Source organism: Blennius ocellaris (assembly GCF_963422515.1).
Source record: "Blennius ocellaris genome assembly, chromosome: 3".
NCBI classification, from domain to species: Eukaryota; Metazoa; Chordata; class Actinopteri; order Blenniiformes; family Blenniidae; genus Blennius; species Blennius ocellaris.
In genome coordinates, this window is record NC_137652.1 from 530,969 (window position 1) to 554,911 (window position 23,943).

The following is a 23,943-nucleotide window of genomic DNA, read 5'->3' on the forward strand; positions in this document are numbered from 1 at the left end:
GGTGGAGGAGGGTGGAGCAGGGTGGAGGAGGAAGAGACAGACAGAGGAAACAAGACTCCAGGGATGGAGGGAAGCTTCATTAGAGGCCGGGTAGAGAGGAAGAGCAGTGATGGAGGGGTGGAGGGTGGAGTGGTGGAGGGGTGGAGGATGACAGCAGCAGCAACACATAACAGAGCCTCGTTTAAAAAAGCGTCTGCAGAACGGATGAAAAACGTCAAATTAGCAGAATAGAAGAAGAAACCATGAGAAGCTTCAACTGAAACCAGCAAAGGTTTTATTGTTTCTTTATTTTCCTTTCAAAGGAATCAACGTGTTCAGGTTTTGCACCAAACGCAGTATTTCATTGAAAGTGCAGTTTTCCTGCAGGATCATTCATCATGTGATTGTTTGTAATGATCAGTTTGTGAGCAGCGCTGATTCAGCACGTTTCACTTTGAAGTGGCTGGTCGTCGCCACCGTCCAGAACCAGAACTCACCATTTCACCAGAGGACAGAATTAAATATAGGAGGTTAGAAACCAGAATTCACCATTTCACCATTTCACCAGAGGACAGAATTAAATATAGGAGGTTAGAAACCAGAATTCACCATTTCACCATTTCACCAGAGGACAGAATTAAATATAGGAGGTTAGAAACCAGAATTCACCATTTCACCAGAGGACAGAATTAAATATAGGAGGTTAGAAACCAGAATTCACCATTTCACCAGAGGACAGAATTAAATATAGGAGGTTAGAAACCAGGTGCATCTCAATAGTTTCCCTGTCGAATACAAACGTCTGTCAGCAGATCTTCAGATAGACGACGAGCTCTTTCGTCCAGAGAGGCACTTTAATTTGATTTAAATGCCACCGATCACAGTCATCTGAAGGTATTTTGTAAGGGGGGGGGGGGGTAATAGTGACTAAAGGGGGGGGGTGTAATAGTGACTAAAGGGGGGGGGGGTGTATTAGTGACTAAAGGGGGATAACAGTGACATATTGAGTGTGAAAGGAAAGATTCAGTCTGAACAGCAGCAGGACGAGTTCAGGGTTCCTTCAATAGGAACCTTCACAGTAGAGACTGGGCCTCCCTGCTGGACCTCATGGGAGGAGCCTGAGAGCTGAAGCTCCGCCCCCTGGGAGGAAACCGAGGAGCCTCCAGGGGGCAGCAGTATTTAAATGTACAAAGAATTCAAACCCTCTTTGGATTGTCCTGGAGGATTTTGCGACACTGTGATCATAAGAAATTACAACATGTCTTAATAAAAGTGAAAAAACATGTTAACGTGTCAGGACAGAAGAGAGAGGACGGGGGACAGGAAAGGATAGGACAGAAGAGAGAGGACGGGGGACAGGAAAGGATAGGACAGAAGAGAGAGGACGGGGGACAGGAAAGGATAGGACAGAAGAGAGAGGACGGGGGACAGGAAAGGATAGGACAGAAGAGAGAGGACGGGGGACAGGAAAGGACAGGACAGAAGAGAGAGGACGGGGGACAGGAAAGGACAGAAGTGGAGGACAGGAACGAGGAAGCAAAGCCCAGAATCCAGGTCCTGCTCAAACAAACTGAACTGAAATGTGAAATCTGCAGTTCTGCTATAAAACACTGGCGTCACAAAGGCGTCGCATCAGTGGCACCAGTAGAACCAGTGGAACCAGTGGAACCAGAGGTCTTGAATGACATTGACTACAGAGTGAAACTATGAATGTTACAGCTTTGATGCTTTGATGATTCAGAGTTCTTTGAACCAAATGATGAATGTAAAGGTGATTAGTTGATGAAGGAATCATCAACGTTTCAGCCTCAATGTCGCCTCATCTGAGGCTTGTCAGTCAAGTCACACTTAATGACTTCTACACATCGATCTTTCTCTCTGATCCTGAGCATCTCACGTTCAATAGACTGTCACCAGATCAGTCCTTCTCACGGTCTTCAGACCTCTTTGGAGCAGCACTGGCTTTTATTCAAAAACTGTCACCTCTTCTTGGTTCTGGAACGAGACGTTAACATTAACGTCTATCAAGTTCTTGGATCGTACTTCGTGGCGTCTGCTCTCTGAGTCCACATCTTGTGTCCCCCTCAGTCCATGGTCCTGGTTTGTGATGGCCTTGTGTCCCCCTCAGTCCATGGTCCTGGTTTGTGATGGCCTTGTGTCCCCCTCAGTCCATGGTCCTGGTTTGTGACGGCCTTGTGTCCCCCTCAGTCCATGGTCCTGGTTTGTGATGGCCTTGTGTCCCCCTCAGTCCATGGTCCTGGTTTGTGACGGCCTTGTGTCCCCCTCAGTCCATGGTCCTGGTTTGTGACGGCCTTGTGTCCCCCTCAGTCCATGGTCCTGGTTTGTGACGGCCTTGTGTCCCCCTCAGTCCATGGTCTTGGTTTGTGACGGCCTTGTGTCCCCCTCAGTCCATGGTCTTGGTTTGTGACGGTCTTGTGTCCCCCTCAGTCCATGGTCCTGGTTTGTGACGGCCTTGTGTCCCCCTCAGTCCATGGTCCTGGTTTGTGACGGCCTTGTGTCCCCCTCAGTCCATGGTCCTGGTTTGTGACGGCCTTGTGTCCCCCTCAGTCCATGGTCCTGGTTTGTGACGGCCTTGTGTCCCCCTCAGTCCATGGTCCTGGTTTGTGACGGCCTTGTGTCCCCCTCAGTCCATGGTCCTGGTTTGTGACGGTCTTGTGTCCCCCTCAGTCCATGGTCTTGGTTTGTGACGGCCTTGTGTCCCCCTCAGTCCATGGTCCTGGTTTGTGACGGTCTTGTGTCCCCCTCAGTCCATGGTCCTGGTTTGTGACGGTCTTGTGTCCCCCTCAGTCCATGGTCCTGGTTTGTGACGGTCTTGTGTCCCCCTCAGTCCATGGTCTTGGTTTGTGACGGTCTTGTGTCCCCCTCAGTCCATGGTCTTGGTTTGTGACGGCCTTGTGTCCCCCTCAGTCCATGGTCCTGGTTTGTGACGGCCTTGTGTCCCCCTCAGTCCATGGTCTTGCTGCTGCACAGCCAGCACCAGTACATCTTGGACTACGACTCGGGGGACCGGCTGTCGGCCGTCACCATGCCCAGCGTGGCTCGACACACCATGCAGACCATCCGCTCCGTCGGGTACTACAGGAACATCTACACCCCTCCGGAGAGCAACGCCTCCGTCACGGTGGACTATTCTGAAGACGGACAGGTGAGCGTCGACCAGCCGGACCTCCTGCTGGACCACCGGGACGATGAGTGATCGTTGTTTCCTGTCCGTCTTTCTCCAGCTCCTCCGAGTGGCCCATCTCGGCACCGGCCGCCGGATCCTGTACAAATACCGCAGACAGGTACTGATTTCTTCTTTCTTCTTTCGGTCCTGGTGAGGCATCGTGTTTTATACGTGGCGTCCCTCTGTGACCCGTGTTGTGTCCGCCCCCACCAGAACAAGCTGGCCGAGATCCTCTACGACTCCACGCGGGTCAGCTTCACGTACGACGAGACTGCCGGCGTGCTCAAGACGGTCAACCTGCAGAGCGAGGGCTTCATCTGCTCCATCCGGTACCGCCAGATCGGCCCGCTGGTGGACCGCCAGATATTCCGCTTCAGCGAGGACGGCATGGTGAACGCCCGCTTCGACTACACCTACGACAACAGCTTCAGGGTCACCAGCATGCAGGCCGTCATCAACGAGACGCCGCTGCCCATCGACCTCTACCAGTTCGACGACATTTCTGGGAAGGTGGAGCAGTTTGGGAAGTTTGGAGTCATTTATTATGACATCAACCAGGTGAGCACACAGCGACTCCACTGGTCCTACACTGACCGATTGCTTCCTACAGAACTACTGACACCGAGCGACTCCACTGGTCCTACACTGACCGATTGCTTCCTACAGAACTACTGACACCGAGCGACTCCACTGGTCCTACACTGACCGATTGCTTCCTACAGAACTACTGAAACCGAGCGACTCCACTGGTCCTACACTGACCGATTGCTTCCTACAGAACTACTGACACCGAGCGACTCCACTGGTCCTACACTGACCGATTGCTTCCTACAGAACTACTGACACCGAGCGACTCCACTGGTCCTACACTGACCGATTGCTTCCTACAGAACTACTGACACCGAGCGACTCCACTGGTCCTACACTGACCGATTGCTTCCTACAGAACTACTGACACCGAGCGACTCCACTGGTCCTACACTGACCGATTGCTTCCTACAGAACTACTGACACCGAGCGACTCCACTGGTCCTACACTGACCGATTGCTTCCTACAGAACTACTGACACCGAGCGACTCCACTGGTCCTACACTGACCGATTGCTTCCTACAGAACTACTGACACCGAGCGACTCCACTGGTCCTACACTGACCGATTGCTTCCTACAGAACTACTGACACCGAGCGACTCCACTGGTCCTACACTGACCGATTGCTTCCTACAGAACTACTGACACCGAGCGACTCCACTGGTCCTACACTGACCGATTGCTTCCTACAGAACTACTGACACCGAGCGACTCCACTGGTCCTACACTGACCGATTGCTTCCTACAGAACTACTGACACCGAGCGACTCCACTGGTCCTACACTGACCGATTGCTTCCTACAGAACTACTGACACCGAGCGACTCCACTGGTCCTACACTGACCGATTGCTTCCTACAGAACTACTGACACCGAGCGACTCCACTGGTCCTACACTGACCGATTGCTTCCTACAGAACTACTGACACCGAGCGACTCCACTGGTCCTACACTGACCGATTGCTTCCTACAGAACTACTGACACCGAGCGACTCCACTGGTCCTACACTGACCGATTGCTTCCTACAGAACTACTGACACCGAGCGACTCCACTGGTCCTACACTGACCGATTGCTTCCTACAGAACTACTGACACCGAGCGACTCCACTGGTCCTACACTGACCGATTGCTTCCTACAGAACTACTGACACCGAGCGACTCCACTGGTCCTACACTGACCGATTGCTTCCTACAGAACTACTGACACCGAGCGACTCCACTGGTCCTACACTGACCGATTGCTTCCTACAGAACTACTGACACCGAGCGACTCCACTGGTCCTACACTGACCGATTGCTTCCTACAGAACTACTGACACCGAGCGACTCCACTGGTCCTACACTGACCGATTGCTTCCTACAGAACTACTGACACCGAGCGACTCCACTGGTCCTACACTGACCGATTGCTTCCTACAGAACTACTGACACCGAGCGACTCCACTGGTCCTACACTGACCGATTGCTTCCTACAGAACTACTGACACCGAGCGACTCCACCTGGAAACACAACACGGCTTATTAACGCTTATCAATACGCTGAAGGTCGGGACGGAGCCGATCCGATACAGTGTCGCTATCGGGTTCTGATATCAACGTAATTCACGGATCACAAATTTCTGCTCCAACCTGCGGAGGCTTCTGATCCCCGAAGCTTCGTCTGTGCTTCTGAACTCTTTGGTTGTGTGTGAGGCCAACGGTTGATGTTGGTCGCTGGGCTCTTCTCCCTCAGATCATCTCCACGGCGGTGATGACCTACACCAAACACTTCGACCAGCACGGCCGCATCAAGGAGATCCAGTACGAGATCTTCCGCTCCCTCATGTATTGGATCACCATCCAGTACGACAACATGGGCCGGGTCACCAAGAGGGAGATCAAAATCGGACCGTTTGCCAACACCACCAAGTACGGCTACGAGTACGACGTGGACGGGCAGCTGCAGACCGTCTCGCTCAACGAGAAGATGATGTGGAGGTCGGTCGGCGTTCATGAGTCACAACGTTTTACTCAACAGCTTTTTCTAGTTCTTTGTCTGTCCGGTCCTGCAGTACCACGCTCTACCACAAGGGTCGTTCAATCAGCTTGTCGAGGCGACGGCGACTCACCACAGCTGCACCACCGTACCTGAGAAACAAACACACGTTCTGCTGATGCCAGCTGCTGACGCCATGTTGGTCCTTCAGGTACAATTATGACCTGAATGGGAACCTGCACCTGCTGAACCCGGGGAACAGTGGACGTCTGACGCCGCTACGCTACGACCTGAGAGACCGGATCACCCGTCTGGGGGACGTCCAGTACCGGCTGGACGAGGACGGCTTCCTGAGGCAGAGGGGAGCCGAGATCTTCGAGTACAACTCCAAAGGTAAGACGATCAAATATTCCCTCCGTGGTTCATGGTGGTCACACCAGAAGCAACGTGGTGAGGAGTTCTGCTTTCTCCTCCTCCTCCTCCTCCTCCTCCTCCTCTGTATTCAGGCCTCCTGGTTCGCGTGTACAGCAAAGCAGCTAGCTGGACCATCCAGTACCGGTACGACGGTCTGGGGCGGCGGGTGGCGTCCAGGAACAGTCTGGGCCAACACCTGCAGTTCTTCTACGCGGACCTGAACTACCCCACCAGGATCACCCACGTCTACAACCACTCCAGCTCCGAGATCACCTCCTTCTACTACGACCTGCAGGTCGGCTGCCGCTCCTGAGCCTTCGCTTCATTTATTAGGCTGTTTGGACGGACGGGGCATTTGAACCAGCAACCCCTGTTTTCACCAGGCGACTGTGAATGTGCCATATTGAGCACAAGGATCATTTCCACCACCAATTATATATTAGTGCAAGTTTCTGTAATTAATTGTGATTAATCACGTTGTTTTTGTCCTGAAGACTGAAGCTTGTAATGATATTTATTGAGGGAAAAGCACAGAATTACTGTCGACTCAGCACACAGAAACTATATTTAAATTAAAGGATTTTTTTATAACGTCCTTTTAGCTTTTGGTGAAACTGTTTCTCTCCACGATCAGCAAAATAATAAAAACATGAATTAATGAATTAATAAACATCAAACATCAGTCTGGGTTTAGTTCAAGTGCAGCTTTGAGGATTTTAAATACTTCTAGAAAATACTCTAACCACTTGAGCTGGAGTTTGTACAAAAACTCCTGGGAATGTCTTGTATTTTTAAGTAAACAGTAACATATAAATGTGTTTTGGGATATACGGTATTTGTACATATACTAATTGGAAATTGATGCCCTGACCCTGTTAAAGTGCTAACTCAGCAGTCTCACATAGGTAAAGTACAATATGTATTATTGTTTCAATATATTTTAACATGCATGATTGTCAGTTTGCTTGTTGATCAGCCATCTGATCCACAAGCATTTATGAAATGTATTAGCTTTTAGACATTTCATAACAATGACTGACCCCCTGAAATCGCTCAAAAACTCAACAAATCTGACATGCTCATTAAGAGTTGGGAAAGATTTAAGAAAATGTAAACATTAACCCCCAGAGTGCCAAAATGTGCTCTCTAGCGCCACCTAGAAATACTCAAGCGGCCACCTAAAAACACTACAATGGCCACCATGGCCTGGAGGAATGTCATAGAGAGATCAAACCAAAACTCAATTGTTCTTCTCATCAAGACGTAAAAATCAATAAACGATACCTCTGACCTAAATCCAACAGGAAGTCCGCAATTTGCCTTTCAAAATAAGATTTTCACCCAACAAAGGCTCTCAGTAATCTCGCTAACGCTATCTCCTCTGATGGCGAATATCGTATCGGCTTCAAAACACAATTAAATGAGAGAGGAGACTCTTCAGTACAACTTTTTGACTAGTTGAGCAGTTTCATTTTTATTAGTCATCAAAGTTGTGGACAGAGAATCCCGCCTCCTCCCTCCTCTCATGAGACACATTGGAAAAAGAACAAAACTGCTGAAAAACCGCCGCGACACAACAAGTGGCGCCTGCGACCAAACCGTGACTCTGAGCCACAAAAGCAGCAGATCAGAAGCACAAGATCCTGCCGAACGAGACGATGTGACACGTGTGAAGAGAATTCCATAGAAAGAGACGTGACCTTTTTGAGAGAAAAAGCCTCCATGTTGGACGGCGTGGCGGCCGTACAAACACTGCGCCGTTCAAATCCCCCAGACTGAAGCAGGTTTGTGGTGAAGCTGCAGCAGCAGGAGAGTCAATAACAGCCGCTCTTCCCTCCGGGATCCTCCCTCCCTCCCTCCCTCCCTCCCTCCCTCCCTCCCTCCCGCAGGTCATAATGAAGAGCTTCATCATGTGTGTGATTGTGACGTTTGCTGTCCTGCAGGGCCACGTGTTTGCGATGGAGATCAGCAGCGGCGAGGAGTTCTACATTGCGTGCGACAACACCGGGACTCCGCTGGCCGTCTTCAGCAACAACGGCCTGCTGCTCAAACAGGTCTGCGGCGCCACGAGCACGTGATCTGTTACCGGCCTGCCTCGTGGCTCCGTATCGCATCATCAACGTGTGTTTGCAGGTCCAGTACACGGCGTACGGCGAGGTGTACTTTGACTCCAACCCAGACTTTGTGCTGGTGATCGGTTTCCACGGGGGTCTGTACGACCCTCTCACACGGCTGCTGCACTTCGGAGACAGAGACTACGACATCCCCGCCGGCAGGTAGGGTCGACCCCGACAGGGGAGAGCGTGAGCGGCGTGGACGGCGCTCTGATGGCCTGTCGTGTTGGTCTTACCCAGGTGGACCACGCCCGACATCAGCACCTGGACCCGGGTGGGCAAAGACCCCCAACCCTTCAACCTCTACATGTTCCGCAGCAACAACCCGGTCAGCAAGATCCACCAGGTCAAAGAGTACGTCACAGGTACTGAACCGACCACAAGGTGGTGCACTGAGGCACAGGACCTCACCACACACATAGCCAAGGAGCATGCTGGGAATGCTGCACGTTGGGAATGCTGCACGTTGGGAATGCTGCACGTTGGGAATGCTGCGAGTTGGGAATGCTGCACGTTGGAAATGCTGCACGTTGGAAATGCTGCACGTTGGGAATGCTGCACGTTGGGAATGCTGCATGTTGGGAATGCTGCACGTTGGGAATGCTGCACGTTGGGAATGCTGCATGTTGGGAATGCTGCACGTTGGGAATGCTGCACGTTGGGAATGCTGCACGTTGGGAATGCTGCGAGTTGGGAATGCTGCACGTTGGAAATGCTGCACGTTGGGAATGCTGCATGTTGGGAATGCTGCACGTTGGGAATGCTGAATGTTGGGAATGCTGCACGTTGGAAATGCTGCACGTTGGAAATGCTGCACGTTGGGAATGCTGCACGTTGGGAATGCTGCACGTTGGGAATGCTGCGTGTTGGGAATGCTGAATGCTGCGCGTTGGGAATGCTGCGAGTTGGGAATGCTGAATGTTGGGAATGCTGCGTGTTGGGAATGCTGAATGCTGCGCGTTGGGAATGCTGCGTGTTGGGAATGCTGAATGCTGCACGTTGGGAATGCTGAATGCTGCGCGTTGGGAATGCTGAATGCTGCGCGTTGGGAATGCTGCACGTTGGGAATGCTGAATGTTGGGAATGCTGCGCGTTGGGAATGCTGAATGCTGCACGTTGGGAATGCTGAATGCTGCGCGTTGGGAATGCTGAATGTTGGGAATGCTGCGTGTTGGGAATGCTGAATGCTGCGCGTTGGGAATGCTGCACGTTGTGCCAATAAAGTTTTGTTTTCCATTTCTCAAGTAACGTAGCAAAGATGTTATGGTCCATTACAAAGTGCAACAGGAGTTTTTGCAGCTCGGCGCTGCAGCGGCGCATTGATGTTTATTCAGGGAGCAGCGGCGCTTCGTCTGCTGTTTCATATGAATACAAAACAAAACAGACGAGATCTCCTTCGTGTCTCATTTGCAGTCTCCAGTTAATTCAGGGCTTCTGTGCAGATGTGAACATCTGGCTGGTGACGTTTGGGTTCCACCTTCACAACGCCATCCCGGGGTTCCCCATCCCCAAGTTCGACCTGACGCAGCCGTCGCTGGAGATGAAGAAGAGCCAGCTGTGGGACGACCTGCCGGTGAGTCGTTCACCTGCAGCTGCAACACGAAGTGACCACGGGTTCAGGAAAACATCTGGAAAACATCTGGAAACACAAAGTGGTCGACACACGTCAGGCTGATTCCGTCTCCACAATCATCACTTCTGTTCTCTTTCTTCTCTTAAATGAGTTTATTGGGACGTATAACAATAGAACAACGTTACAATCAACGGCTTCCATCAAACAACGACACGTCAGTCTTTACAATCAGTCTTTCTTTTATTAATCAAAATCAGTCACATTAAGACTCACGTACGTTTCTTTTGAACACGTAGCAAACGTTCCAGCCGTACATACAGAGCAACACCAAAGAGGAAATGTAATAGTTCTAAAGTAAATGTGAGGTCGGAATGGTGGGCAGGATGTTAGGAAAGACGACCTGCTGTGAAAATGTGAACGACGTCGTTTATCCACGGCTCGGCAACAAAATATTAAACGTGTCATTTCATTTGCCATCAGTGAGAAAAATAAGCAGGTTTTTTTTTCAGTTTTGAAAATGAGGAAACATTATGAGGAAACTTCAAATACAGAAAAGCGAGGCGAGCAAATGTTAAGTAGACGTGATAAAATAAGATAAAGGTGTGAAATGAGGAGGAAAATCAAGAAGCTCAATGAGGTTCAAAGTGAAAACGAAGCAGCAGAAAGTGAGAAAACAAGCGAATGAAAGATGAAATGCAGTCGTTTCCTCTCGTCCAGAGAAACGGCACAAAGCGGGAAATGGAGGGTAAAAAGGGAACGTAGGAGGAAATGATGTGAGGAAAACGAGAAAGGAAAGGAGGAGAGGCGGTGAAGATAAAGCCTCCGGTCTGCAGTCCTGCTCGCCGCCGCAGGACCGTCTGACGCCTCATGGCGGCGCTGACGGTCTTTTCTTTTATATTCTTTTATATTCTATATATCTTTTATATTCTTTTATATTCTTTAATATTATTTTATATTCTTTTATATTCTTTTATGTTATTTATTTTCTTTAATATTATTTAATATTCGTTTATATTCTTTTATATTCTTTTATATTATTTACATTCTTTAATATTCTTTTATATTCTTTTATATTCATTTATATTCTTTTATATTCTTTTATATTATTTATATTCTTTAATATTCTTTAATATTCTTTTATATTTTTTTATATTATTTATATTCATTTATATTCTTTTATATTCTTTTATATTTATTTATATTCTTTTATATTCATTTATATTAATTTATATTCATTGATATTCTTTTATATTCATTTATATTATTTTATATTCTTTGATATTGTTTTATATTTATTTATATTCTTTTACATTCTTTTATATTTATGTATATTATTTTATATTCACTTATATTCATTTATATTCACTTACGTTCACGTACGTCGCCTCCCATCACTTTGATCTTCAGCTGAATACCGACACGCGGCAGGCAGCACAGGAAATTAAAGAAAGCAATACTTTATTAAAACACACAGTTATATGACTTATCTGGAAGTTTTAAATCAATAAATCAATAAATAAATAGCTGCAGAACAAAGAGTGATAAAACCAGAAATCACTGATCACTTCCCCAGTCACGTTGACGCCTGCTGCTTTTAATCATATTTCAATTCAAATTCATTATTTCAACATCAGACCAGAACAGCCCCCCCCCCCCCCCCCCACTGGGTTAATTATTTTTCAAGAAATTCTTTTGCTCGTGTCACAAACACCCCATGAAAACTTCGAATCCCCAATGAAAGCTTGGTTCTCTTCAGTGGCAGGAGTCGTGGGGGGGGGGGGGGTTTGGGGGGGTTAAAAAACAAAACAAGCTCAGTTAAACCAAAATATCGTCGCCGTGTCGTCTGAATTCCACTTCTTCAATAAAATGCAATAAAGGCTTTCATGTGGTCCAAAATGCAGCAAAGACCAGGATCTGCCTCCAGACCGCCGTGTGCTGGCGCCCCCTGGGGACCACTGCAGTACTGCATGATGCTTCATCGCAACGCAACAATATAAAGCCACTGACGTCATCCAGGGGAACGACGGCGACTTCTTCCTCTGGATTAAAGCGGATTAAAGCGGATTAAAACAGATTAAAACAGATTAAAGTCGATTAAAACAGATTAAAGCAGATTAAAACAGATTAAAGCAGATTAAAGCGGATTAAAGCAGATTAAAACAGATTAAAACAGATTAAAGCGGATTAAAACAGATTCAAGTGGATTAAAGCAGATTAAAACAGATCAAAGCTGAGTGAAGCAGATCAAAGCAGATTAAAGCAGATTCTCCGGCTCGCTGGCGAATCACCCGAGAGTCACTGTCACCTGGTTTGTACTGAAACCTGTTCTTACACAGATTACACAGGAAATACAAATGAAGTACAGATTACACTAACTACAGATTACACAGTAACTACAGATTAGGTTGTAACTACAGATTACACAGTAACTACAGATTAGGTTGTAACTACAGATTACACAGTAACTACAGATTACGCTGTAATTACAGATTACACAGTAACTACAGAATACGCTGTAATTACAGATTACGCTGTAACTACAGATTACACAGTAACTACAGAATACGCTGTAATTACAGATTACGCTGTAACTACAGATTACACAGTAACTACAGAATACGCTGTAATTACAGATTACGCTGTAATTACAGATTACACAGTAACTACAGAATACGCTGTAATTACAGATTACGCTGTAATTACAGATTACACAGTAACTACAGATTACACAGTAACTACAGATTAGACAGTAACTACAGATTACACAGTAACTACAGATTACACAGTAACTACAGATTAGACCAAGCTCCTCAGAAGAGTCAGAGGAAGTAAATGAAGAAAGTGACGGTAGAACCTTGTTGGATGTAGAAAACTGCCGAGGAAACTTGAAGCGTGTTCAGATCCCAGAGAGTAGAACGCAGTAGTGAAGTACTGGACAGTAACTGTAACTGGGACGTGGTCCGGTTCTGACCTGTGGACCTCTTTGTCTCCCAGTCCATCTCCGGCGTCCAGCAGGAAGTGACTCGTCAGTCCCGGGCCTTCCTGTCCTTCGAGCGCATGCCGGAGATCCAGCTGAGCCGTCGCCACGGCGACCGGGCCAAGCCCTGGCTGTGGTTCGCCACCGTCAAGTCCCTGATCGGGAAGGGCGTGATGCTGGCGGTGGTCCAGGGCCGCGTGGTCACCAACGCGCTCAACATCGCCAACGAGGACTGCATCAAGGTGGCGGCGGTCCTGAACAACGCCTTCTACCTGGAGGACCTGCACTTCACGGCGGAGGGACGCGACACGCACTACTTCATCAAGACCAGCCTGCCGGAGAACGACCTGAGCGCGCTGCGGCTCACCTCGGGCCGCAAGGCGCTGGAGAACGGCGTCAACGTCACCGTGTCGCAGTCCACCACCGTGATGAACGGCAGGACGCGGCGCTTCGCCGACGTGGAGCTGCAGCACGGCGCCCTGGCGCTGCACGTGCGCTACGGCACCACGCTGGACGAGGAGAAGGCGCGGATCCTGGAGCACGCCCGGCAGAGGGCGCTGGCGAGCGCCTGGGCCCGCGAGCAGCAGCGGGTGAGGGACGGCGAGGAGGGCGTGCGGCTGTGGACGGAGGGCGAGAAGCGCCAGCTGCTCAGCGGCGGCAAGGTGCTGGGCTACGACGGCTACTACGTCCTGTCCATAGAGCAGTACCCCGAGCTGGCCGACAGCGCCAACAACATCCAGTTCCTGCGCCAGAGCGAGATCGGCCGCAGGTAACACGCCGGCGGCGGGGCAACCGCGCAGGCTAGCCACCGGCTAGCGGCGGTTTCACACAGGGAGGAACTGAAACCCGCCGTCTGCAAACCTTCTGGAACCAGGATCTATAATCAATGATGGAACAACCAACTAGAACCAGGATCTATAATCAATGATGGAACAGTCAACTAGAACCAGGATCTATAATCAATGATGGAACAACCAACTAGAACCAGGATCTATAATCAATGATGGAACAGTCAACTAGAACCAGGATCTATAATCAATGATGGAACAGTCACTAGAACCAGGATCTATAATCAATGATGGAACAACCAACTAGAACCAGGGTCTATAATCAATGATGGAACAGTCAACTAGAACCAGGATCTATAATCAATGATGGAACAACCAACTAGAACCAGGATCTATAATCAATGATGGAACAGTCAACTAGAACCAGGATGTTAGAACACGATCTAGAATCAATCAACTAGAACCAAGAGAGCTGAAACACCAGAACCTCCTGATCCTGGTTCATCTGGACAATGCCTTTCTTTCTTTCTTTCTTTCTTTCCTTCTTTCTTTCTTTCTTTCTTTCTTTCTTTCTTTCTTTCTTTCCTTCTTTCTTTCTTTCTTTCTTTCTTTCTTTCTTTCTTTCTTTCCTTCTTTCTTTCTTTCTTTCCTTCTTTCTTTCTTTCCTTCTTTCTTTCTTTCTTTCTTTCCTTCTTTCTTTCGTACTTTCGTTCTTTCTTTCCTTCTTTCTTTCTTTCTTTCTTTCGTACTTTCGTTCTTTCTTTCCTTCTTTCTTTCTTTCTTTCCTTCTTTCGTTCTTTCTTTCGTACTTTCGTTCTTTCTTTCCTTCTTTCGTACTTTCGTTCTTTCTTTCGTACTTTCGTTCTTTCTTTCTTTCTTTCCTGCTTTCTTTCTTTCTATCCATCCATCCTTCCATCCTTCTTTTGTTCCTTCCTTCATTCCTTCTCTCTCTCTCTCTCTCTCTCTCGCCTCGTCGTCTGCCTTCGAACAGCCTGCTCGCATGCTCCTCCCCTTCTCCCAGGTAGGCGGGGCTTAACCTGACTGCGCAGTGTCCTCGCTCGCTGTCCTCCAGTGGGACGTAGAGACTCAACGAGCCGAAGCGCCGGCGTTTTCTACAGCCGCCAAACCAGAGGAGCCCACAAGCATTTAGAGGTGGACGCCACCGCCATCCTGGTGGGCGCCACCGCCACCACCGTACCAGTGGACGCCACCGCCGTCCTGGTGGGCGCCACCGCCACCACCGTACCAGTGGACGCCACTGCCATCCTGGTGGGCGCCACCGCCACCACCGTACCAGTGGACGCCACCGCCGTCCCGGTGGGCGCCACCGCCACCACCGTACCAGTGGACGCCACTGCCATCCTGGTGGGCGCCACCGCCACCACCGTACCAGTGGACGCCACCGCCGTCCTGGTGGGCGCCACCCCCACCGCCGTCCCGGTGGACGCCACCCCCACCGCCGTCCCGGTGGGCGCCACCGCCACCGCCGTACCGGTGGACACCACCGCCGTCCTGGTGGACGCCACCCCCACGCCGTCCTGGTGGACGCCACCGCCACCACCGTACCGGTGGGCGCCACCCCCACCGCCGTCCCGGTGGACACCACCCCCCCTGCCATCCTGGTGGACGCCACCGCCATACTGGTGGACGCCACCGCCGTCCTGATGGACGCCACCGTTCCGGTGGACGCCACCACCGTCCCGGTGGGCGCCACCCCCACCGCCGTCCCGGTGGACGCCACCGCCATCCCGGTGGACGCCACCGCCGTACTGGTGGACGCCACCGCCGCCGCCCCGGTGGGCGCCGCCGCCGTCCCGGTGGACGCCGCCGCCGTCCCGGTGGACGCCACCGCCATCCCGGTGGACGCCACCGCCGTACTGGTGGACGCCACCGCCGCCCCGGTGGGCGCCATCGCTACCGCCGTACCGGTGGGCGCCGCCGCCACCCCGGTGGGCGCCGCCGCCACCCCGGTGGGCGCCGCCGCCGTCCCGGTGGACGCCGCCGCCGTCCCAGTGGATGCCACCGCCGTCCCGATGGACGCCACCGCTGTACTGGTGGACGCCACTGCCGCCCCGGTGGGCGCCGCCGCCGTCCCGGTGGACGCCGCCGCCGTCCCGATGGACACCACCGCCGTACCGGTGGACGCCACCGCCGTCGGCGCTCCAGGTGAAGACCTGGTCCGGGTCGGGGTCTGAAGCCATTCAATGGACTTGTGGAACTGTTCTGGACTCTCCAAGAGAAACAGGCACAAAAAAGACTTACATTTGTATGAAGGTGAAAAAAAAAGAATGATTTTCTGTTTTTATTTTTTGGGGGTTTGTTTTTATAAACTTGCATTTGCTTCTGAGAAAAAGGGGAAACAAAAGAAAAGTTACAAAAAAGTGTTTACATACTATTTACCTGAACCACTACAACTGCTATTACTACGCCACCACCACCACTACGACCACCTCCACCACCGGACCGGACCGGGCCGGGCCGGACTGAACCGGACCAGACTGGACTGGGCCGGACTGGACCGGACCGGACTGGACTGGACCAGAGTGGACCGGACTGGACTGGACCGGATTGGACCATCCAAGCAACCAGATCAAACCAAACTTCACTTCTTCTTTTGTTCCTTTCCTAAGTGAGAGAGGTCGTGGCCTAAACTTCTACAAACCGTGTGTGTGTGTGTGTGTGTGTGTGTGTGTGTGTGTGTGTGTGTGTGTGTGTGTGTGTGTGTGTGTGTGTGTGTGTGTGTGTGTGTGTGTGTGTGTGTGTGTGTGTGTGTGTGTGTGTGTGTGGCGGCTGGAGGACCCAGTGCCCTGGTGGATGTATAGTTTGTGGGCGGAGCGCCGCCCCCTGGTATCCCCCCCCCTCCCCCCTCCCCCCCCCCCTCGTGCTTTTCTCGGTGGAAGGTAGTCGTACTGCTTGCAATAGAATCATGTTGTCATGGCGTCGGGGGGGGGGGGGTTTGCTGTGTAACTGGACTGTTGCTTCTTTGTTTCTGCTTGTTTCTCCTTAAAGGGACAGTGCGTCGCCACGGCGACATCAGCGAGTGACAGTAGTAGCTCAGAAATCCAGTTTTCTCATTGATTGTGGGTCTCTGTGCTCTTCTACGTTGTGTTTGTGTGTTTACAAGGTTGTGAGGCAGCGGAGCTCATGTTGAAGGAAACACTTTACGTCATATGCTACCAATCCTTTTTTCTCCAGAGACAATTAAGACGAGTTGACAATGTTTAATGGGTTTATCTCTTTTTTATTTTGAAGGTTGAGAAATTCCACTTATCCGTACATCAATATTAGTCTCAGAGAAAGTAATTTATGTACAGTGTTTCTACGGTAAAGAATAAAAATCCTTGAAACTACGGCTGGTTTTCTTTGTGTGCTGCCGTGTCTTCAGGACGTCCTCCGGAGCAACGAGGACAAGCCAAGCAGCTTCTGGACACTTTGTCCCAGTATTTCTAAATCAAGGACGTCCAGCGCTGACTGGAGGAGGCGGAGCTTCTGGAGACCAGCGACCATCAGTTCCTCTTCTTCACCTCAATGATTCATTTCTGTTTGTTTCATGATCAAGATTCTTCAGCGCCGTCGTCACTGAACACAGTTTGTTTGTTCAGATCTTCAGAGGATTCATGTCTTTCTTTATTCCCGAGGTCCAGAGAGGAGAAGTGACATCATTTCTCTAATATCAGTGAGTCAAACCTCTAACACCCCCTTGTGAAATATAAACAAAGTGCATGAGGCTCAGTAACAAACAAACAATGCCTTCATGGCTCCACAGTTCTTCTTCTACACTTCCTCGCCTGGCCACGGTAAACAGGAGTTCGTCGTTCCAGCCTGAGTGAAGAACGATCTGAGTGTTTCCTCTTCCTCAGAGCGTCGGAATCTTCTGCTGGAAACTGGAGGTAAACAACACCGAGTCCCTGACGAGTCCCTGACGAGTCCCTGACGAGTCCCTGAAAACCACCCGGGTGTCGTTTTGTTTACTGGAAGGAAACGACCGGCGGGAAGACGACTCCTCAAACTAATAACCTGCTAAATGCTACAAGCTAGAACATTATGACCACCTGCCAACGGGCCTGAGCAGCTGAGCTGTGGAGGCTAGACGACTCTGCTAGACGACTCTGCTAGACGACTCTGCTGGACGACTCTGCTGGACGACTCTGCTGGACGACTCTGCTGGACGACTCTGCTAGACGACTCTGCTGGACGACTCTGCTGGACGACTCTGCTAGACGACTCTGCTGGACGACTCTGCTGGACGACTCTGCTGGACGACTCTGCTAGACGACTCTGCTGGACGACTCTGCTAGACGACTCTGCTGGACGACTCTGCTGGACGACTCTGTTAGACGACTCTGCTGGACGACTCTGCTGGACGACTCTGTTAGACGACTCTGCTGGACGACTCTGCTGGACGACTCTGCTAGACGACTCTGCTAGACGACTCTGCTGGACGACTCTGCTGGACGACTCTGCTGGACGACTCTGCTAGACGACTCTGCTGGACGACTCTGCTGGACGACTCTGCTGGACGACTCTGTTAGACGACTCTGCTAGACGACTGTTGAGGTTTGCTGTGGGACCTGGTGTCTCGTTTCAGGACGTAGAGGACAAAACAACACCTCATATTGATTGCTGGGTTCCTCAAAACATTATAGTTTATGAGTTGCCCCCCCCACGGAGACCTTCCCACAGTGCCCCCCCCCCCCCCACGGAGACCTTCCCACAGTGCCCCCCCCCCCACAGAGACCTTCCCACAGTAGCTGTTAATGCTGTTAATGTTCTTCTCAATAAAGGTCCAAAATGAGCAGAAGCCAGACTCTGATGTTTGATTTCCTTTATTTCTTCCTCATTATTCTACAACATCTTTCATCACCAACGTTGACTCAGCACCACACACACACACACACACACACACACACACACACACACACACACACACACACACACACACACACACACACACACACACACACACACACACACACACACACACACACACACACACTCAGTAGTGATGTCAGGGTGTGTGTTCTGGCTGCAGCAGTAATGATTCCAATATATCGACACAGACGACCGACAGAAATGAGCAACAACTCAATGTGACGGTGAAACGAGCTGCTGGCGGAGTGTGTGTGTGTGTGTGTGTGTGTGTGTGTGTGTGTGTGTGTGTGTGTGTGTGTGTGTGTGTGAGTGTGTGAGTGTGTGAGTGTGTGTGTGTGTGTGTGAGTGTGTGTGTGTGTGTGTGTGTGTGTGTGTGTGTGTGTGTGTGTGTGTGTGTGTGTGTGTGTGTGTGTGAGTGTGTGTGTGTGTGTGTGTGTGTGTGTGTGTGTGTGTGTGTGTGTGAGTGTGTGTGTGTGTGTGTGTGTGTGTGTGTGTGTGTGAGAGAGAGAGAGAGAGAGAGAGAGAGAGAGAGAGAGAGAGAGAGAGAGAGAGAGAGAGAGAGAGAGAGAGAGAGAGAGAGAGAGAGAGAGAGAGAGAGAGAGAACATTATCCATCCACCGTAGTCGATGAGAAAAACAATGAAATATCTGTGACCACAGACTCAGAATGTTCCTATGAATATTTTGCTGCAGCAGAACGACAGACGATGGTTTATAGACAGACGATGGTTTGTAGACAGACGATGGTTTGTAGACAGACGATGGTTTGTAGACAGACGATGGTTTATAGACAGACGATGGTTGTAGACAGACGATGGTTTATAGACAGACGATGGTTTATAGACAGACGATGGTTTGTAGATAGACGATGGTTTATAGACAGACGATGGTTTATAGACAGACGATGGTTTATAGACAGACGATGGTTTGTAGACAGACGATGGTTTGTAGACAGACGATGGTTTGTAGACAGACGATGGTTTATAGACAGACGATGGTTTGTAGACAGACGATGGTTGTAGACAGACGATGGTTTATAGACAGACGATGGTTTGTAGACAGACGATGGTTTATAGACAGACGATGGTTTATAGACAGACGATGGTTTATAGACAGACGATGGTTGTAGACAGACGATGGTTTGTAGACAGACGATGGTTTATAGACAGACGATGGTTTATAGACAGACGATGGTTTGTAGACAGACGATGGTTTGTAGACAGACGATGGTTTGTAGACAGACGATGGTTTATAGACAGACGATGGTTTATAGACAGACGATGGTTTGTAGACAGACGATGGTTTGTAGACAGACGATGGTTTATAGACAGACGATGGTTTGTAGACAGACGATGGTTTGTAGACAGACGATGGTTTGTAGACAGACGATGGTTTATAGACAGACGATGGTTTGTAGACAGACGATGGTTTATAGACAGACGATGGTTTGTAGACAGACGATGGTTTATAGACAGACGATGGTTGTAGACAGACGATGGATGTAGACAGACGATGGATGTAGACAGACGATGGTTTGTAGACAGAAGATGGTTTATAGACAGACGATGGTTTGTAGACAGACGATGGTTTATAGACAGACGACGGTTTGTAGACAGACGATGGTTTGTAGACAGACGATGGTTTATAGACAGACGATGTAGACAGACGATGGTTTATAGACAGACGATGGTTTATAGACAGACGATGGTTTATAGACAGACGATGGTTTATAGACAGACGATGGTTGTAGACAGAAGATGGTTTATAGACAGACGATGGTTTATAGACAGACGATGGTTGTAGACAGACGATGGTTTATAGACAGACGATGGTTGTAGACAGACGATGGTTTATAGACAGACGATGGTTGTAGACAGACGATGGTTTATAGACAGACGATGGTTTATAGACAGACGATGGTTTGTAGACAGACGATGGTTTATAGACAGACGATGGTTTGTAGACAGACGATGGTTTATAGACAGACGATGGTTTGTAGACAGACGATGGTTTATAGACAGACGATGGTTTGTAGACAGACGATGGTTTATAGACAGACGATGGTTTATAGACAGACAATGGTTTGTAGACAGACGATGGTTTGTAGACAGACGATGGTTTATAGACAGAAGGTGGTTTATAGACAGACGATGGTTTATAGACAGACGATGGTTTATAGACAGAAGGTGGTTTATAGACAGACGATGGTTTATAGACAGATGATGGTTTATAGACAGACGATGGTTTGTAGACAGACGATGGTTTATAGACAGACGATGGTTTATAGACAGAAGGTGGTTTATAGACAGACAATGGTTTGTAGACAGACGATGGTTTATAGACAGATGATGGTTTATAGACAGATGATGGTTTATAGACAGAAGGTGGTTTATAGACAGAAGGTGGTTTATAGACAGACGATGGTTGTAGACAGACGATGGTTTATAGACAGACGATGGTTTGTAGACAGACGATGGTTTATAGACAGACGATGGTTTATAGACAGACGATGGTTTGTAGACAGACGATGGTTTATAGACAGACGATGGTTTGTAGACAGACGATGGTTTGTAGACAGACGATGGTTTGTAGACAGACGATGGTTTATAGACAGACGATGGTTTGTAGACAGACGATGGTTTGTAGACAGACGATGGTTTATAGACAGACGATGGTTTATAGACAGACGATGGTTTGTAGACAGACGATGGTTTGTAGACAGACGATGGTTTGTAGACAGACGATGGTTTATAGACAGACGATGGTTTGTAGACAGACGATGGTTTATAGACAGACGATGGTTTGTAGACAGACGATGGTTTATAGACAGACGATGGTTGTAGACAGACGATGGATGTAGACAGACGATGGTTTGTAGACAGAAGATGGTTTATAGACAGACGATGGTTTGTAGACAGACGATGGTTTATAGACAGACGACGGTTTGTAGACAGACGATGGTTTGTAGACAGACGATGGTTTATAGACAGACGATGTAGACAGACGATGGTTTATAGACAGACGATGGTTTATAGACAGACGATGGTTTATAGACAGACGATGGTTGTAGACAGACGATGGTTTATAGACAGACGATGGTTTGTAGACAGACGATGGTTTATAGACAGACGATGGTTTGTAGACAGACGATGGTTTATAGACAGACGATGGTTTGTAGACAGACGATGGTTTATAGACAGACGATGGTTTGTAGACAGACGATGGTTTATAGACAGACGATGGTTTATAGACAGACAATGGTTTGTAGACAGACGATGGTTTGTAGACAGACGATGGTTTATAGACAGACGATGGTTTATAGACAGAAGGTGGTTTATAGACAGACGATGGTTTATAGACAGACGATGGTTTATAGACAGAAGGTGGTTTATAGACAGACGATGGTTTATAGACAGATGATGGTTTATAGACAGACGATGGTTTGTAGACAGACGATGGTTTATAGACAGACGATGGTTTATAGACAGAAGGTGGTTTATAGACAGACAATGGTTTGTAGACAGACGATGGTTTATAGACAGACGATGGTTTATAGACAGATGATGGTTTATAGACAGAAGGTGGTTTATAGACAGAAGGTGGTTTATAGACAGACGATGGTTGTAGACAGACGATGGTTTATAGACAGACGATGGTTTGTAGACAGACGATGGTTTATAGACAGACGATGGTTTATAGACAGACGATGGTTTATAGACAGAAGGTGGTTTATAGACAGACGATGGTTTGTAGACAGACGATGGTTTATAGACAGACGATGGTTTATAGACAGACGATGGTTGTAGACAGACGATGGTTTATAGACAGACGATGGTTTGTAGACAGACGATGGTTTATAGACAGACGATGGTTTATAGACAGACGATGGTTTGTAGACAGACGATGGTTTATAGACAGACGATGGTTTATAGACAGACGATGGTTTGTAGACAGACGATGGTTTGTAGACAGAAGATGGTTTATAGACAGACGATGGTTTATAGACAGACGATGGTTTATAGACAGACGATGGTTTATAGACAGAAGGTGGTTTATAGACAGACGATGGTTTGTAGACAGACGATGGTTTATAGACAGACGATGGTTTGTAGACAGACGATGGTTGTAGACAGACGATGGTTTATAGACAGACGATGGTTTGTAGACAGACGATGGTTTATAGACAGACGATGGTTTATAGACAGACGATGGTTTATAGACAGACGATGGTTGTAGACAGACGATGGTTTGTAGACAGACGATGGTTTATAGACAGACGATGGTTTATAGACAGACGATGGTTTATAGACAGACGATGGTTGTAGACAGACGATGGTTTATAGACAGACGATGTAGACAGACGATGGTTTATAGACAGACGATGGTTTGTAGACAGAAGGTGGTTTATAGACAGACGATGGTTTGTAGACAGACGATGGTTTATAGACAGACGATGGTTTGTAGACAGACGATGGTTTATAGACAGACGATGGTTGTAGACAGACGATGGTTTTTAGACAGACGATGGTTGTAGACAGACGATGGTTTATAGACAGACGATGGTTTATAGACAGACGATGGTTTATAGACAGAAGATGGTTTATAGACAGACGATGGTTTATAGACAGACGATGGTTGTAGACAGACGATGGTTGTAGACAGACGATGGTTTATAGACAGACGATGGTTGTAGACAGACGATGGTTTGTAGACAGACGATGGTTTGTAGACAGACGATGGTTTATAGACAGACGATGGTTTGTAGACAGACGATGGTTTATAGACAGACGATGGTTTGTAGACAGACGATGGTTTATAGACAGACGATGGTTTGTAGACAGACGATGGTTTATAGACAGACGATGGTTGTAGACAGACGATGGTTTATAGACAGACAATGGTTTGTAGACAGACGATGGTTTATAGACAGACGATGGTTTATAGACAGACGATGGTTTGTAGACAGAAGGTGGTTTATAGACAGACGATGGTTTGTAGACAGACGATGGTTTATAGACAGACGATGGTTTGTAGACAGACGATGGTTTGTAGACAGACGATGGTTTATAGACAGAAGGTGGTTTATAGACAGACGATGGTTTGTAGACAGACGATGGTTTATAGACAGACGATGGTTTATAGACAGACGATGGTTGTAGACAGACGATGGTTGTAGACAGACGATGGTTTGTAGACAGACGATGGTTTGTAGACAGACGATGGTTTGTAGACAGTTTGTACTTTATTAAAACCCGTCGATCACCAAGAATAAAGGACCGACATCCAACAAAGGTCACCGTGGAGAAATAACCACTGGATGGATGGATGATGGATGATGATGGATGATGGATGATGGATGATGATGGATGATGGATGATGGATGATGGATGATGATGGATGATGGATGATGGATGATGGATGATGATGGATGATGGATGATGGATGATGGATGATGGATGGATGATGGATGATGG

General features: G+C 48.6%; 1 protein-coding gene across 1 annotated transcript in view; it reads left to right on the forward strand.

The window, feature by feature from the left end:
- The window catches only part of LOC308149120 (teneurin-3-like), a gene marked incomplete at its 5' end in the record, with an annotated part of 143,922 nt that extends 129,767 nt beyond the window's left edge, over nt 1-14,155 (forward strand). The window contains 19 exon segments of the mRNA XM_080520782.1: nt 2,068-2,119; nt 2,188-2,199; nt 2,308-2,319; nt 2,428-2,439; nt 2,548-2,559; nt 2,668-2,679; nt 2,748-2,759; nt 2,868-2,879; nt 2,948-3,145; nt 3,225-3,284; nt 3,380-3,724; nt 5,490-5,734; nt 5,944-6,125; nt 6,239-6,441; nt 8,090-8,200; nt 8,280-8,422; nt 8,501-8,625; nt 9,703-9,833; nt 12,828-14,155. Coding sequence (XP_080376908.1) covers nt 2,068-2,119; nt 2,188-2,199; nt 2,308-2,319; nt 2,428-2,439; nt 2,548-2,559; nt 2,668-2,679; nt 2,748-2,759; nt 2,868-2,879; nt 2,948-3,145; nt 3,225-3,284; nt 3,380-3,724; nt 5,490-5,734; nt 5,944-6,125; nt 6,239-6,441; nt 8,090-8,200; nt 8,280-8,422; nt 8,501-8,625; nt 9,703-9,833; nt 12,828-13,583 — 2,635 coding nt within the window. The 3' untranslated portion in view covers nt 13,584-14,155.
- Between the last annotated feature and the right edge of the window lie 9,788 nt (nt 14,156-23,943).